This window comes from Bos indicus x Bos taurus, chromosome 28 (genome assembly GCF_003369695.1).
Source record: "Bos indicus x Bos taurus breed Angus x Brahman F1 hybrid chromosome 28, Bos_hybrid_MaternalHap_v2.0, whole genome shotgun sequence".
NCBI classification, from domain to species: Eukaryota; Metazoa; Chordata; class Mammalia; order Artiodactyla; family Bovidae; genus Bos; species Bos indicus x Bos taurus.
The window spans coordinates 12,975,389-12,993,722 of NC_040103.1; the positions used below are offsets into that span (position 1 = coordinate 12,975,389).

The window sequence follows — 18,334 nt, forward strand, 5'->3', positions numbered from 1 at the left end:
CCCTCACATGGGACAAATCATGTTGCTCCCATTGAGAACTTACCTAGACTTGAGAATCTGAAATTCCTGTTTGACAAGCCAATTCTTCCCTAGTTGCAATGCCAGGAAACTGGTTCTTCTTGAAAACTTGCACAGGGATACTTGTTTGAGATAGAAAGATGAATGTCCCCTTTCTCCTGGTCCCTTTGGGAAGCATTCTGAAGGAAAATAAATTAAAAAAGAGAAGAAATTTAGGCCAAGTGCACATACAGTGCGTAGGATGCATGAAATATAGTATCATTTACATACAGTATATATTACATTTATATACAGTATGTATTATATAAAGTATATAGTATATTTACATGTAGTACAGCATTATTTACATATAATACATAGTATCATTTATATAATTTATCTTATACACATATATGTATATACATACGTAAGTATTTTTTCCTCACCACCCTTCTCCCCACTGAGTGCTCAAAAGTACCCACTCAACAACCCTAGCTCAGGAGCCCTAGGATAAAACTGCCAAGGTGGTGGAGGAGAGGAATTCTGACTTCTTGGCAGCTTCGGGACAAGAGTCAAAAACTTTCTGGCCATGCATCATTGCACCCTACAACCAGGAGGGTTGTCAGGAGGGTTATCGGGAGCTCTAACAGGGCAAGAATTAGATTATCATTGGTTTCTCTCCTAAGCATTCTTTGCCACACATTTATCATTCATATTCAGAGGTGATTCTATCTCCAGGAGATCCTCTGAGGCAATGCATTTGGAAATGCTGGGTACTTTCTTTGATTCCAAATCTGAGGCTTTTGATGATGATGCAATTGCCCTTCTCTTATTGGGGTTTTCATGGACACCAACGGGCTCTGCCTTAAGATTTCTTCTTTACTGATTTTGAAACAAATCCTAAGCACAAACAGGGAACCCATCAATGCTTAGAAATATATTTTCAAAGATCTTTTGCAATGATGCACAATTGGTCAAACAAGGGAACACACTAGTGAAAACCCAAAATGGCCCATCTATCCCCAATGGAAATATCTGATTCAAAGATAGTAGTGTATGTATGTAAAGAATAATAATGCTTTTATCTATTAGTAACAGTACAGAATTTCAGAAAATACATAATCTGCAATCAAAGAAAATAATCACTTCTCCTTTAGCCGTCTTGATGGTACACAAATACCCATCACTTAGGAGAAATGGTTGCTTTCTGAAAGTCAGAGTGAGCTTGTGGCCACACCCTCTCTCTATCTTCTTCCCATCAATTTTGCCACTTTCTCTATTTGGCTTTTGTCTCTAATTGTCTCATTCTACCAGTTTTTGTCTGTCTTTGTTTTTCTACCTCTCATTATCTGTCTGTCTCTGTCTCTCCTCTTTCTTTCATTTGTTCTCTTTTGCTCTTTTTGCCTCATCTTTCCTGTGGTCAATGCCTGAGGAATGTTTCTCAGTCTCTCCTATGTCCTCAGAAGCAATACTGTTTTATAACACACAATGCATTGGCAAGTGCCCCTGTAAAAAATTCACTAAACTCAGATAACAGTAATTAAAATCCTATGCTGCCTGGGAAATACTTGCTGCTGCTGCTGCTGCTAAGTCACGTCAGTCATGTCCGATTCTGTGCAACCCCATAGGCGGCGGCCCACCAGGCTCCTGCCCCTGGGATTCTCCAGGCAAGCATACTGGAGGGGGATGCCATTTCCTTCTCCAATGCATGAAAGTGAAAAGTGAAAGTGAAGTCGCTCAGTCATGTCCTACTCTTCGAGACCCCATGGACTGTAGCCTACCAGGCTCCTCCGTCCATGGGATTTCACAAGCAAGAGTCCTGGAGTGGGGTGCCATTGCCTTCTCCAAATACTCATTTACAGTTGCCTTTTAGTGGATACATGCTACAGTCACTTCTAGGTCAGGAGATTATTATGTACCTGATTCCCATCTTGATAGGCTCCCATTTCCTATATGAGAGGCTTGCTTCCCCATTACCAGACACTGAACTGTAGTATGTTTTTTAGCCATTTCTGAATTTTTGTGTGGAAATTTTGATAAATCTAGAAAACCCTTCGACAGAGAAGGCAAGCAGTTTCTGTGGACCTGTGGTAATGTCTCAGGCACTGAGGTCAAATGCTAGCTCCCTTTCTTTAATTACTCCTTTTGTATCTGACCAGAGACTGCTCAGGGCAGGTAGTCTCCTGAAGAAAAGCAATAAAGGAACAAATCCCTGGTACAATCAGCCTCATACTTCACTGTCTCATAAATTTTCCTTTCTGATCATCCAGTGCAACAGGCCTATAGACATACAGATAACTCTGGCCGTGTTGTCCCAAGGGATGCACAGTCATTGCCAGGACTTGAGTCACTCCTGTCCTGAGCACAAAAGTAACTGATTGTCACTTAATCCTTGTCAACGTATTTGCAAAGGTTAACTGTAGTGATTCACAACTGAACAAAACACTCACTCACTGCCCTGTGAGCATAGAGTTCAACACTATGGCATCAGCTTTAAAGAAGGAGTTTTAGGAAACCAAGATGGTAGAGTAGAAGGATGTGGCGCTTACCTCACCCCACAATACATCAAAAATACCTTTACAGGGACTTCCCTCGTGATCCAGCGGTTAAGACTCTGTGCTTCCACCACAGAGGGTGCGGAACTAAGATCCTGCAAGCTGAGCAGAGTGGGGAAAAACTTACATCTACAACAATTCTCACAGAATACCAACTGAAAGCTGGAAGAAGATCTCGAACAACCAAAGCTGCAAGAAAGAGCCCCACATGACCAGATACGACTAAAGGAAAAAAACAACAACAACAACAACAAGGGAATCAAAACAGAACCTACACACTGGGAAAGAGCCGTGAAAGAGGAAAGGTTCACCCTGGGAGCCTCCTCTGGTAGCTGGGATGGAGCTGCAGGGGCCTGGAATCGGCCAGAGAGGAGTGTGCATGGGCTGGTTTGCTGCCAAGCAGGATAGAGAGGTGCCAGCACTAACGGCTGCCACCCTGCTGTACTTACCAGCCCAAGAGGCAGACCTACTGGTGCAAAGCAGCTTGGTGATGAAACAGGCTTCAGTGCACAGACAACAGGAGAGAACTTGGTTTGGCTGTGCAGAGACAGTTCAGAGGGCCTGGAGTGTGGACTAAGCTGCAACTGGAGTGCACATGCGATGGAGCCCTGGTCCACCACAGAAGCCCCAATGTCAATGTGAAGGGTGGGTCACAGGTCAATCATAGAAGACTCACTGTCATGCTCACAGCTCTGGCCGTGCCAGATCTTAAGAGCATGCACACACTGACATCTGAGCAGCCTGTTGGTGCTCCCAAAACGGGGGACAGCTTCAGTGAGCTCTGAGAGCTCATAACCTTGGCAGACTTTAGCTTGGGCTTTGAAAACATGCACATGCTGAAATCAGGAGGAGCTGGTGCATGAGCCAATTATCAGTGCTCCCACAGCAGAGACAAGTGTGATTCTGTGGGTGTGTACTCTGGTTATGGGTAGTGTCACAGAATCGCACGTTTCACGTTCCTAGGGAGGAACTCCTCGCCTAGAGGGAGGATTCCAGCCCCACCTACTTCACATTGCAGTTTGGAATCAAACTGGGAGTCTCTAAGCCAACGAAAGGGGAGCAGACCCTGCCCCACCAGGACTGTGACAACCACAGAGCCAAAGGGGGGCCTAAGCCCACATCCAGTGCAGGCTCTGGTCACCAAGACACCAAACATACTCCCTCAGTCAAGGGGACAACTGCCAGCACACCCTGGGAAAAGATGTGGCAGGTATCCATACCAAATACACCTCGAACACCAAAAATACGGGACTCAACACAGCCTACACAGAGACACTCCAACATATAAACAGCTTTTCAAAACCACAGTAGATAACTATTTCTCCTAAATTCACAGAGCCAAAGAAATGTAAGTAAAGTTTAAAAGTACAGAAACTACTCCCATTTAAAAGAACAAGAGAGGGAATTTCCCAGTGGTCCAGTGGTTAGGACTTGGAACTTTCACTGCTGGGGCCTGGGTTCAATCTCTGGTCAGAGAACTAAGATCCCACAAGACATGCAGTGCCACAAAAGAAAAAAAAAAAGAATAAGAGAAATCCCCTGAAAGAACAATTAAATAGATCTTGCCGGTCTACCAGACCCAAAGTCCAAAAAAGCGGTGAGGTAATAAAAATGCAAAAGGAGGACTTTTCTGGTTGTCCAGTATGGCTCAGTGAATATAGAGTCCACTCGCAACGCAAGAGATGCAGGAGATATGGGTTAGATCCCAGGGTTGGAAGATCCCCTGGAGGAAGGCATGGTAACCCACTTCAGTATTCTTACCTGAAGAAACCCATGGACAGAGCAGCCTGGTTGGCTACAGTTCATAGGGTTACAAAGAGTCAGACACGATGTAAACGACTGAACATACATGCAGTGATGAAGAATCTACCTGCCAGTGCAAGGAACACAAGTTCAATCCCTGCTCCTGGAAGACTTCACATGCCAAGGGGCAGCTAAGCCCATGTTCCACAACTTCTGAGCCTGTACTCTAAAGCCTGCATGCTGCGACTACTGAAACACTCATGCCCTAGAGCCCACGCTCCGCAACAAATGAACCATCACAGTAAGAAAACCACACATCCCAACTGAAGAGTAGTCCCTACCTGCCCCAACTAGAGAAAACCTGCACACAGCAATGAAGACCCAGTACAGCCAAAATTAAGTATTTTTTAGTGCTAAAGTAACTAAGAATGATGACTGACAGAAGTGCAGATCACTGTAACAAGGAACTAGAAACCATAAAGAAGAATCAATCAAAATCAGACAACTTAACTGCCAAGATAAAAACCCAGCCTACGGCAATAAATAGCAAACTAAAAACTGCAGAAGAATAAGTGATTTAAAAGACAGAGTGACAGAAGTCACTCAACCAGAACAGTCGGAAAAGAGAGAAAAAAAAAATGGAAGCAACACATGAGATCTACAGGGTAATATAAAGCATCTAACCTACACATAACAGGAATTCCAGAAGAAGAAGAAGAAAATGGGGATAAAAATGTATTTGAAGAAATTATGGCTGAAACCTCCCAAAGCTAAAGAAGGAAACAGATATCCAGGTACGGGAAGCAAAGAGGGTCCCAAATAGACACACACCAAGACACATCACTTAAAATGGCCGAAGTTAAAAGAGGATTCTAAAGGCAGAAAGAGGGAAAGAAAGGCAATTACAGGGAGGCCCTATAAGGCTATCAGCTAATTTCTCTACAGAAAACTTTGCAGGCCAGAAGGGAATGGCAAGATATTTTCACAGTCCTGAAAGGGAAAAACCTGCAACCTAGGATCCTCTACCCAGCAAGATCATTTAGAATACGAGAGAAAGAATTTCTCAGACAAGAAAAAACTAAAAAAATACAGCAATAATAAACCTATCTTATAAGGAAATTAAAAGGTCTTTTCTAAGTAGAAAAGCAAGAATGTATAAGAAAGGGGAAAATCACAATAGGAAAGGCAAATATATAAAAGAACTCGAGTACTTACATAACCCAGTTCATAAATTTTAAAAAATCAAAAAATTCTGTGAAATCAATTATAACTATAATAAACAGAAAAAAGGATATACAGTAAGATATAAAATAGGACATCAGAATCAAAATGGGGAGAGAAAAGTAAGAAAAATGGAGATCTTTTAGAATGTGTTTGAGTGTACATGACTGTTCATCTATAGCAAATAAATATAGTCATGGGATAACATACTTGAAAACCAAGGTAACCACATTTCAAAGACATACAACAGACTTACCAAAACCAGTAAGATATGAACTCAGGCATAATAAAGAAAATCATCAAACCATAAAAGGAAAAAGAAAAAATACAGAATCAACTGGAAAATGAGGTCTAACATGGCAATAAAAACAGATCAACAGTTACTTTAAATGCTAACAGACTAAATGTTCCCATCAGAAGACACAGAAAGGCAGACTGGATAATTAAACAAAAACCTAGAATATACTGACTACAAGAGACCCACGTCAGGGCAAAAGACATGCACAGATTGAAAGTGAGGGGATGGAAAAAGACATCTCATGCAAATGGAAACAATAAGAAAGCAGGAGCAGAAATATTCATATCAGACAAAAAAGACTTTAAAACAAAGGCTATACAGAAAAAAAGGACCCTACACAATGATAAAAAGATCAATACAAAAAGATGATATTACACTCATTTACATATATGTGCCTGAGAGAGAACTTCCCAGATGGCACAGTGGTAAAGAATCTGCCTGCTAATGCAGGAGACATGGGTTCAATCCCTGGGTTGGGAAGATCCCCTGAAGGAGGAACTGGCAACCCACTCCAATACTCTTGCCAGGAAAATCCCATGGACAGAGGAACCTGGTGGGCTACAGTTTTGGGGGTTGTAAAGAGTTGGACATGACTGAGCAGCTGAGCCCACCAGAGAGTACCCATATGGCAGAGTAGAAAGATCCTGAGCTCACCTCTTCTCACAAGCATACCAAAAATCACATCTACAGAACAACCAGTGATGAAAAAGACTGGAACCTATCAGAACAGATCTTCTACAACTAAAAACATAAAGAATGAACCAAAGCGAGGAAGAGAGAACTCATGATACAATCAACTCCAATACTCGCTGGGCGGGTGAACCACAAACTGGAGAGTAGTTGTATTACAGAGGCTCTTCCACAGGAGCGAGAGTTCTGAGCCCCATGTCAGGCTGCCCAGCCAAGGGGTCCAGGACTTGGAAGACCCCCAAGACCATCTGGCTTTGAAGGCCAGCAGGGCTCAATTGCAGGAGCCCCACAGGATTAGGGGAAACAGAGACATCACTCTTATTAAAGGGCACATATAAACTCCCACGCACACTAGGACTAAGGGTAAAAGTGTAATTTGATAGGAGCATGAGCCAGACCTACCCCCTGGTCTTGGAGAGTCTCCAGGAGGAGCAGGGGGTGGCTGCAGCTCACCCTAGGGACATACACACTGGTGGCACACATATTGGGAAATATTCAAACACATGAACACTGATGCTGGTGGCTGCCATCTTGGCTTGTTAATGCTAAGAGTGAGTCACACCCAACAGCCTGTAGGTACCAGTGTTGGGATGCCTCAGGCCAAATAACTGAGAGGGGACCAATCCCACCCACCAGCAGATAGGCCACTTAAAGTTTTCCTGAGCCCACAGACACCTCTAGACATGCCCCTAGACATGGCCCTGCCCACCAGAGGGCCAAGACCCAGCTCTACCCCTCAGTGGGCAAGCACTGGCCCTTCCTACTAGGAAGCTTACACAAGCCTCTAGACCAGCCTGACCCACCAGAGGGCAAACACCAGAAGCAGAAAACTATGATCCCACAGCCTACAGACTAAGCCTGCAAACAGCAAGCTAGATCCTACCCTGGGACCAGCTGGACCCTGGCTATGCCCACTAGCAGGCCAGTACAGCCTTCGGTACACCCTGGATCCCATACCCAACTGTGTCAGAAACTGCCCCTTCCTCAAAGCCAATGATCTGAAACAAGCTCTGGGATCCCTGAACCCTGCAGCACAACTTTAGGAAGCAGCTCTTCCAGCCAACAGTCTGACACTAATCCCAGAATTCGGCTCCACCTGCCAGTAGGTGGGCAATGGCCCCAGAGTCTTTGGGACCCTGACTTTGCCCATCATTGAGCCAGCACTAGCTTCAGGACCGCCTAGAGTTCTGCAGCCAGTTGCCTTATACCAGGCCCCACTAAACAGCAGTCAGCAGCATCCACACAAGGCTGCATCTTGCACCAACCACACTGGAGGACAACCAAGCCTGCTGGGCCACCCACGGAGCCTGCCACAACAGAAGGACCCACACAGCTCTCTTAGGGGGAACCCCTAAACCATACAGTTTGGGTCACAAGAGGGGAGTGCACTTCTAGGATGTGTAGGACATCTACATAAGGCCACTTCTCCAAAGCTGAGAAATATAACCAACCTATCATAAACATAAAAACAATAACTTAGACAAAATGAAGTGGCAGAGGAATGTTTCAGATGAAGGAACAAGACAAAATCCCAGAACAACTAAATGAGGTGGAGACAGGCAATCTATCTGAGAAAGAGTTCACAGGAATGATCACACAAATAACCAAAGAACTCAGGGGGTGAATGGATACACAGAGCAAGAAGTTTGGTGTGTTTTTTTATTTATTTTAATTGGAGACTAATTACTTTATAACATTGTGGTGGTTTTTTAATAAAGAGATAGAAGATACAGGGACTTCCCTAGTGGTCCTGTGGTTAAGAATCCACAAGCTAATGCAGCAGACATGGGTTTAATCTTTGGTCTGTGAATTAAGATCCCACAGGCCACAGGGCAACTAAGCTTGCCAAAACTACTGAGCCCATGCTATAGAGCCTGTGAACCACCAACTACTGAAGCCTGCGTGCCCTCGAGCCCATGCTCCACAACGAGAGAGAAGCCACTGCAATGAGAAGCCTGCACACCAAACTAGAGAGTGGCCCCCACTCACTGCAACTGGAGAAAGCCTGTGCAGAGCAGAGAAGAGCCTGTGCACCACAACAAAGACCCGGCACAGCCAATAAGTAAATAAAATTAACTTTTAAAAGAGTTAGAAAATATAAAAATGAAAACTTATCAAACAATAATAAGTGAAATGATAAATATACCAAAAGGAATAAATAGCAGACTAAATGATACACAAGAATAGATTAGTGATCTGGAAGACAGAGTAGTGGAATACATGGCCAGCTAACAGAAAAAAGGAAAAGAAATGAGGTCAGTTTAAGAGACCTCTGGAACAACATCAAGTACTCTATTATTTGCAACACAGGGGTCCCAGAAGGAGAAAAGAGAGTGAGAAGGGGCCTAAAAAAAATTTGAAGTGATAATAGCTGAAAATTTCCCTAATCTGGGAAAGGAACAGTCACCCAAGTCCAGGAAGCACAGAGTCCTTGAAAGGGTAAATCCAGAGAACACACCAAAACACACCATAATCAAAAATGATGAAAATTAAAAACAAAAAGAGAATATTAAAAGCACCAAGGGTATACCTGTGGTGGATTCATTTCGATATTTGGCAAAACTAATACAATATTGTAAAGTTTAAAAATAAAATAAAATTTAAAAAAAATAAAATAAAATAGCACCATCTACTGATGCAGAAATAAATAAATAAATAAATAAAAGCACCAAGGGAAAGTAACAAATAACATACAAGAGAACTCTCAAAAGTCTATCAGCTGATCTTTCAGTAGAAACTGAAGGAATAGCATGATATTTTTAAAGTGAGGAAAGTGAAAAATCCTATAACCAAGACCACTCAGCAAGGTTCTCATTCAGTTTTGGTGGAGAAATCAAAAGCTTTACAGATAAGCAAAAGCTAAAAGAATTCAGCACCACCAAACCAGCTTTACAACAAATATCAAAGGAAATTCTTTAGACAAAAAAAGACCATATCTAGAAATAAGAAAAATTATGAAATGAAAAAGCTCACTGGTAAAGGGAAACATACAGTAATGGTATGGAATCAACCACATACAAAGCTAACAGGGAAGTTAAATGACAGAAGTAATATAATCATCTGTATCCACAATAGGCAGTTTTCAGATCAGTTCAGTCACTCAGTCATGTCCGACTCTTTGCGACCCCATGAATCGCAGCACGCCAGGCCTCCCTGTCCATCACCAACTCCAGGAGTTCACTCAGACTCACGCCCATCAAGTCAGTGATGCCATCCAGCCATCTCATCCTCTCTCGTCCCCTTCTCCTCCTGCCCCCAATCCCTCCAAGGGGTACATAAAACAATTAATGTAAAATATGATATTAAAACATAATAATCATGTGTAGAAGAGTACAAATGCAGGGTTTTTTTAATGCATTTGCAATTAAGAAATCAGAATTTAAAAAGAACACACAGACTGCTGAACAAACACATCATGGTAACCACAAACCAAAAATCTATAATATATATATATATAAACAGGAAAGAAAACTGAATCTGACCACAAGATTAAAGAGAGTCTCAAATCACAAGAAGAGAACAAAAGGGAAAAATACCTATAAAAACAAATCCAAAACAATTAACAAAATGGCAATATATACATACATATTGGTAATTAAATAAATGCAAATAGACAAAATGCTCCAACCAAAAAATAGAGTGGCTGAATGGATACAAAAACAAGACCCATAAATATGCTACCTACAAAACACTCACTTCAGATCTAGAGACACATACTAAATGAAAGTGAGGGGATGGAAAAAGGTATTCCATGCAACAGAAGTCGCAAGTAAGCCAGACAGCAGTATTTGGTTCAAGCAAAACAGACTTAAGACTGTTACAAGAGACAAAGACACTACATAATGATGAAGGGATCAGTCCAACAAGATATAACAGCTGTGAATAGATGTACCCAATATCAGTTCAGTTCAATCACTCAGTTGTGTCCAACTCTTTGCAACCCCATGGACTGCAGCACACCAGGCGTCCCTGTCCATCACCTGGAGTTTACTCAAACTCATCTCCAGTGAGTCGGTGATGTCATCCAACCATCTCATCCTCTGTTGTCCCCGTCTCCTCCTGCTCTCAATCTTTCCCAGCATCAGGGTCTTATCAAATGAGTCAGCTCTTCGCATGAGGTGGCCCAAGTACTGGAGTTTTAGTTTCAACATTGGTCCTTCCAATGAACACCCAGGACTGATCTCCTTTAGGATGGACTGGTTGGATCTCCTTGCAATCCAAGGGACTCTCAAGAGGCTTCTCCAACACCACAGTACAAAAGCATCAATTCTTCAGCACTCAGCTTTCTTTATAGTCCAACTCTCACATCCATACATGACTACTGGAAAAACCATAGCTTTGTATAGATGGAACTTTGTTGGCAAAGTAATGTCTCTGCTTTTTAATATGCTGTCTAGGTTGGTCATAACTTTCCTTCTAAGGAGTAAGTGTCTTTTCATTTCATGGCTGCAATCATCATCTGCAGTGATTTTGGAGCCCCCAAAAATAAAGTCAGCTATGGTTTGCACTGTTTCCCCATCTATTTGCCATGAAGTGATGGGACTGGATGCCATGATCTTAGTTTTCTGAATGTTGAGCTTTAAGCCAACTTTTTCTTTCTCCTCTTTCACTTTCATCAAGAATGAAAATGCACCCAACATGGCAGCACCTCAATATATAAGGCAAATATTAACAGACATAAAAGAAGAAATTGACAGTAACACAGTAACAGTAGATAGGTCTTTAACACCCCATTTATGTCAGTGGACATATCCCAACAGAAAATTAATAAGGAAACATAGGCCTTAAATAACACATTAAACCAAATGGACTTACTGATTTTATACACACACACACAAACACATATATAGAGACAGAGCGTGCATTCTATTCAAAAGCAGAAAACCACATTCTTTTCTAGTGCACAGGGAACAATCTCTAGGACAGATCACCTACTAAGCCACAAAACAAGCCTCAGTAAATTTTAAAAAATTTAAATCATATCAAGCATCTTCTCTGACCACAATGCTATGAGACTAAATATCAACCACATGAGAAAAAATTTTAAAAAACAAACATATGAAGGCTAAAAATATGCTACTAAACTATCAATGAATAAATTAAAGTGGATATAAAATATCTAGAGACAAATGAAGAAAAAAAAATAATGAACCAAAACCTATGGGATACAGCAAAAGTAGTGTTAAGAGAAGTTTTGAGTGATACAAGGTCACCTCAGGAAACAAGAAAAATCTCAAGTACTGTTAACATTACATCTGAGGGAACCAGAGAAAGAAGAAATAAAACGCAAAGTTAACAGAAGGAAAGAAATCAAAGATCTGAGCGGAATGTGGTGACCTAAAAGGGAAGCAAATACAAAAAGAGGAGATACATGTATACATACAATTGATTCACTTCGCTGTACAGTAGAAACTATCAATAACACAACCTTTTAAAGCACGTATACACCAGTAAACATTACTTTAAAAAACTCATTCATTCAAAGATTTCAACCTAAGAATAATGTCTCAGTTTAAAATATGCATACCTGGATACCTATTTCCATAGTTCCCATGTATAGCTTATCATTAAATCACTATATCAATTTGGAACTATACCTTTTCTTTTTGAATCAACACCAATATGCACTCATTCCTATTTCACCAGCACTCACTGCTGTACCTAATGTATATAATGTACCCAAATAGTTTTGATTAAATGAATGAATGTATAATCCAAAATAATAAAATATAGCCTAGTGGTAACATTTATCTTCAAAATATAAAGGGAATGTACACATGAATATATTTCTAAATGCAATAACATTTTTAAAAATCAGAGCAGAAATATATGAAATAGAAACTAAAACAATATAAAAAATGACTGAAACTAAAAGCTGGTTCTTTGAAAAGATGAACAAAATTGATAACCTTTAGCCAAACTCATCAAGAAAAAAGGGAGAGGGCCCAAATCAATAAAATGAGAAATGAAAAAGTTATACCACAGAAATACAAAGGCTTATAAGAGACTACTATAACCAACTATACCCAATAAAATGGACAACCTAGAAGAAATGAACAAATTCTTAGAAAGATATACTCTCCCAAGACAGAATCAGGAATAAATAGAAAATACAGGCAAACCAGTTACCAGTACTGAAATTGAATCAGTAATTTTAAAACTCTCAACAAACAAGAAGTCCAGAACCAGAGGACTACACAGGTGAATTCTACAAACCACTTAGAGAAGAAACTATTCCAAATGATAGCAGAGGAAACACTTCTTAACTCATTCTAGGAAGCCACCACCACTGATAGCAAAACCAAAGATGCCACAAAAAAGAAAATTACAGGCCAGTATCACTGATGCACATAGATACAAAAACCCTCAACAAGATACTAGTAAACTGAGCCAAATAATACATGAAAAGGATCATACACCATGGTCAAATGGGATTTAACTCAGGGAATGCAAGAATTTTCCAATATCCTCCAATCAATCAATGTGAAATACCATGTTAGCAAATTAAAGGATAAAAACCATATAATCATTTCATTAGATGCAGACTTTTTTTTTTTTTTTTTTACAAAATCCAACACCTATTGATGATAAAAATTCTCCAGAGAGTAAACACAGAGGGAACATACCTCAGTATAACACATAACGTGAGAGCCCACAGTTAACATGATACTCAAAAGTGAAAAACTGAAAGCATTCTGAGATCAGGAAAATGACAAAGATGTCCAGTCTTGCCACATTTATTCAACACATTTTTGGAAGTCCTAGCCACAGCAATCAGAAGAAACAGAAATAAAAATATTTCAAATTGAAAAGGAAAAAGTAAATTTGTCACCATCTGCAGACAACATGACACTATACATAGAAAATCCTAAAACACCACCAATAAACTACTAGAGCTCAATGAAGTCAGTAAAGCTGCAGGGTACAAAATTAACACCTTATTGACCATTGTGTACGTTAACTGCTCAGTTGTGTCAGACTCTTTGTGACCCCATGGACTATAGCCTGCCAGGCTCCTCTATCCATGGAATTCTCCAGACAAGAATAATGGATTGGGTTGCCCATTCCCTTCTCCAGGACATCTTCCCAACCCAGGGATCGAACCTGGGTCTCCTGCACTGCATTGAGGGCAGATTCTTGACCATCTGAGCCACCAGGGAAGCCCAGAGATGTATTAAAATGTCTTTGGTAACCCTAACGTTATTCAGAGACATTTAAGTATTCACTTACATAACAAATTGCCAGTCACAGGTATTAGTTTCTGCAAAAATCCCCTCGTCAATAATGTGTTAAAACACAGAAATCGGTTTCATTTCTATACACTAGCAATGAAATATCACAAAAAAATTTAAAGAAACAATCCTATTTACCATCATATCAAAAAGAATGATAAACCTAGCAATAAACCTACCTAAGGAGGCAAAAGACGAACTCTAGGAACTCTTAAAGATGCTGATGCAAGTAACTGAGTATGACACAACAAAAAGATATACTCTGTTCTTGGAATGGAAGAATCAATACTGTTAAAATGATCATGCTACCCAAGGCAATCTACAGATTCAATGCAATCCTTATCAAAATACCAAGTGCGTTTTTCAATGGACTAGAAAAAAAAATTCAATTGTTAACAAGATCATAATAGATAAAATAATCTTGAGAAAAAAGATCAGAGCTGGAGGAATTACACTGCCTAGATTTATACTACAAAGCTACAATAATCAAAACAGTATGGTTGATTATCAATCTACTTTAGGATGGACTGGGATCTCCTTGCAGTCCAAGGGACTCTCAAGAGTCTTCTCCAACACCACAGTTCAAAATCACAAATTCTCTAGCGCTCAGCTTTCTTAAAGGTCCAACTCTCACATGCATACATGACTACTGAAAAACAATCGCTTTGACTAAATGGACCTTTATTGGCAAAGTAATGTCTCTGCTTTTTAATATGCTGTCTAGGTTGGTCATAGCTTTTCTTCCAAGGAGTAAGCGTCTTTAATTTCTTCGCTATAGTTACCATCTGCAGTGATTTTGGAGCCCCCAAAAATAAAGTGTGTCATTGTTTCCATTGTTTTCCCATCTACTTGCCACATCTGAATGCAGAGTTCCAAAGAATAGTAAGAAGAGATAAGAAAGTCTTCTTCAGCGATCAATGCAAAGAAATAGAGGAAAACAACAGAATGGGAAAGACTAGAGATCTCTTCAAGAAAATCAGAGATACTAAAGGAACATTTCATGCAAATATGGGCTCGATAAAGGACAGAAATGGTATGGACCTAACAGAAGCAGAAGATATTAAGAAGAGATGGCAAGAATACACAGAACTGTACAAAAAAAATCTTCACGACCCAGATAATCACGATGGTGTGATCACTGACCTAGAGCCAGACATCCTGGAATGTGAAGTCAGGTGGGCATTAGAAAGAATTACTAGGAACAAAGCTAGTGGAGGTGATGGAATTCCAGTTGAGCTATTCCAAATCCTGAAAGATGATGCTGTGAAAGTGCTGCACTCTTCACTTTCTGCCATAAGGGTGGTGTCATCTGCATATCTGAGGATATTGGTACTTCTCCCAGAAATCTTGATTCCACCTTGGGCTTCATCCAGCCTGGCACTTCACATGATTTACTCTGCATATAAGTTAAATAAGCAGGGTGACAATATACAGTACGTGACATACTCCTTTCCCGATTTGGAACCAGTCTGTTATTCCATGTCCAATTCTAACTGTCACTTCTTGACCTGCATTCAGATTTCTCAGGAGGCAGGGAAGGTGGTCTGGTATTCCCATCTTTTGAAGAATTTTCCACAGTTTGTTGTGATCCACACAGTCAACGGCTTTGATTAGTCAATAAAGTAGAAGTAGATGTTTTTCTGGTACTCTCTTGCTTTTTCAGTGATCCAATGGATGTTGGCAATTCGATCTCTGGTTCCTCTGCCTGCCTTTTCTAAATCCATCTTGAACATCTGGAAGTTCATGGTTCACGTACTTTGAAGCCTTGAATGTTGAAGCCTTCATATAGTTGAAGCCTCATGTGCAGAATTTGGATTATATATGCTAGCATGTGAGATGAGTGCAACTGTGCAGTAGTCTGAACATTCTTTGGCATTGCCTTTCTTTGGGATTGGAATGAAAACTGACCTTTTCCAGTCACAGGCCACTGCTGAGTTTTCCAAATTTGCTGATATATTGAGTGCAGCACTTTCACAGCATCATCTTTCAGGATTTAAATAGCTCAACTGGTATTCCATCTTTTCCACTAGCTTTGTTCATAGTGATGCTTCCTAAGGCCCACTTGACTTGGCATTCCAGGATGTCTGGCTCTAGGTGAGTGATCACACCATTGTGGTCATGAAGATCTTTTTTGTATAGTTCTTCTGTGTATTCTTGCCACTTCTCCTTCATATTGTCTGCTTCTGTTAGGTCCATACCATTTCTGTCCTTCATTGTGCCCATCTTTGCATGAAATATTCCCTTGGTATCTCTATTTTTCTTGAAGAGATCTCTAGTCTTTCCCCTTCTATTATTTTCCTTTTTTTTGTTGTTTTTTTGTTTTTTTGCATTGATCACCGAGGAAGGTTTTCTTATCTCTCCTTGCTATTCTTGGAACTCTGCATTCAAATGGATATACCTTTTCTTTTCTCCTTAGCCTTTAGCCTCTCTTCTTTTATCAGCTATTTGTAAGGCCTCCTCAGACAACCATTTTGCCTTTCTGCATTTCTTTTTCTCAGGGATAGTCTTGATCACTGCCTCTTGTACAATGTCATGACCTCTGTCCATAGTTTTCAGGCACTCAGTCTATCAGATCTAATCCTTTGAATTTATTTGTCACTTCCACTGTATAACCCAGTAGTGATTTTGGAATTCTCACAGGAAAAGATGGGTACACAGTCACTTCCACTGTCACTTCCACAGGTATGATTTAGGTCATACCTGAATGGTCTAGTAGTTTTCCCTATTTTCTTCAATTTTAGTCTGAATTTTGCAATAAGGAGTTCCTGATATGAGCCACAGGAAGTTCCTGGTCTTGTTTTGGGGGACTGTATAGAGCTTCTCCATCTTCGGCTGCAAAGAATATATTCAATCTGATTTCGGTATTGACCATTTGATGATGTCCATGTGTAGAGTCATGTGTTGTTGGAAGAGAATGTTTTCGATGATCAGTGCATTTTCTTGGCAAAACTTTGTTAGTCTCTGCCCTGCTTCGTTTTGTACTCCAAGGCCAAACGTGGCTGTTACTCCAGGTATCTCTTGACTTCCTATTTTAGCATTCCAGTCCCCTATAATGAAAAGGATATCTTTTTTTTGGTGTTATTTCTAGAAGGTCTTGTAGGTCTTCATAGAACTGTTCAACTTCAGCTTCTTCGGCATTACTGGTTGGGGCATAGACTTGGATTACTGTGATACAGAATGGTTTGCCTTGGAAATGAACAGAGATAATTTTGTCATTTTTGAAATTGCACCCAAGTACTGCATTTCAGACTCTCTTGTTGACTATGATGGCCACTCCATTTCTTCTATGGGATTCTTGCCCACAGTAGTAGATACAATGATCATCTGAGTTAAATTCGCCCATTCTAGTCCATTTTAGTTCGCTGACTCCTAAAATGTTGATGTTCACTTTTGTCATCTCCTGTGGCATCTCTGACGGCTCTATGGTGGGGTTAATGGTGACCTCCTCCAAGAGGGCTTATGCTATACCCAGGTCTGCTGCACCCAGAACCCTGCCCCTGCGGCAGGCCACTGCTGACCCGCACCTCCACAGGAGACACTCAAACACTCAAAGGCAGATCTGGCTCAGTCTCTGTGGGGTCTCCTGGTGTGCACAAGGTTTAGTTTGAGCCCTCTGAGCGTCTCTGGTGGGTATGGGGTTTGATTCTAAATGTGATTTTGCCCCTCCTACCATCTTGCTGTGGCTTCTCTTTTGCCCGTGGACATGGGGTACCTATTTTTGTGGGATCCAACATCCTCCTATTGATGGTTGTTCAGCAGCGAGTAGTAATTTTGGAGTTCTCACAGGAGAGGATGAGCACACATCCTTCTACTCTGCCATCTTCTAAAACTCTCAGCCAAAATGGGTTAAAGACCTAAATTTAAGACCGATACTTAAAACTCCTGAGGAACACAGGGAGAACACTCTGACATAAGTAACAGCAACATTTTTTGGATCCATTTCCCAGAGAAATGGAAATAAAAATAAACAAATGGAACCTAATCACACTTTAAAGTTTTCGCACAACAAAGGAAACCATAAACCAAAGAATCTACAGAATGGGAGAAAATATTTTTAAATTATGTGACCAATAAGGGATTAATTTCCATAATACAGAAAGCTCATACAGTTCAATAATCAAAAAACAAACAACCCAATCAAAAAACAGGAAGACCTAAATAGACATTTCTCCAAAGAAGACATCCAATGGCCAACAGAAACATGAAAAGATGCTCCACAGGGCTAATTTTTAAAGAAATACAAGTCAATACCACTATGAATATCTCAAAACAACAGAATGATCATGGTTCATTTCCAAGGGAAACCACTCAACATCACAGTAATCTAAGTCTATGCCCCAAACACTAACGCCAAAGAAGTTGAAGTTGATTGGTTCTATGAAGACCTGTAACACCTAGGTGTTACACCAAAAAAGATGTCCTTTCATCATAGGGGACTGGAATGCAAAAGTAGGAATTCAAGAGATACCTGGAATAACAGGACAAGTTTGGCCCTGGAGTACAAAATGAAACAGTGCAAAAGCTAACAGAGTTTAGTCAAGAGAACACACTGGCCATAGCAAACATCTGTCCCCAACAACCCAAGAGACAACTCTACA

General features: G+C 40.6%; 1 protein-coding gene across 1 annotated transcript; it reads right to left on the bottom strand.

The window, feature by feature from the left end:
• Positions 1–502: 502 nt before the first annotated feature.
• LOC113885216 lies at positions 503–15,133 on the bottom strand (the record flags this gene model as incomplete). Its single annotated transcript, XM_027530344.1, is given in 5 exon segments — positions 503–601; positions 2,680–2,741; positions 3,229–3,388; positions 10,788–11,152; positions 15,022–15,133. Coding segments are annotated over 5 exon segments (798 nt in total), but the record flags the coding sequence as incomplete, so codon positions are not given.
• Positions 15,134–18,334: the final 3,201 nt, after the last annotated feature.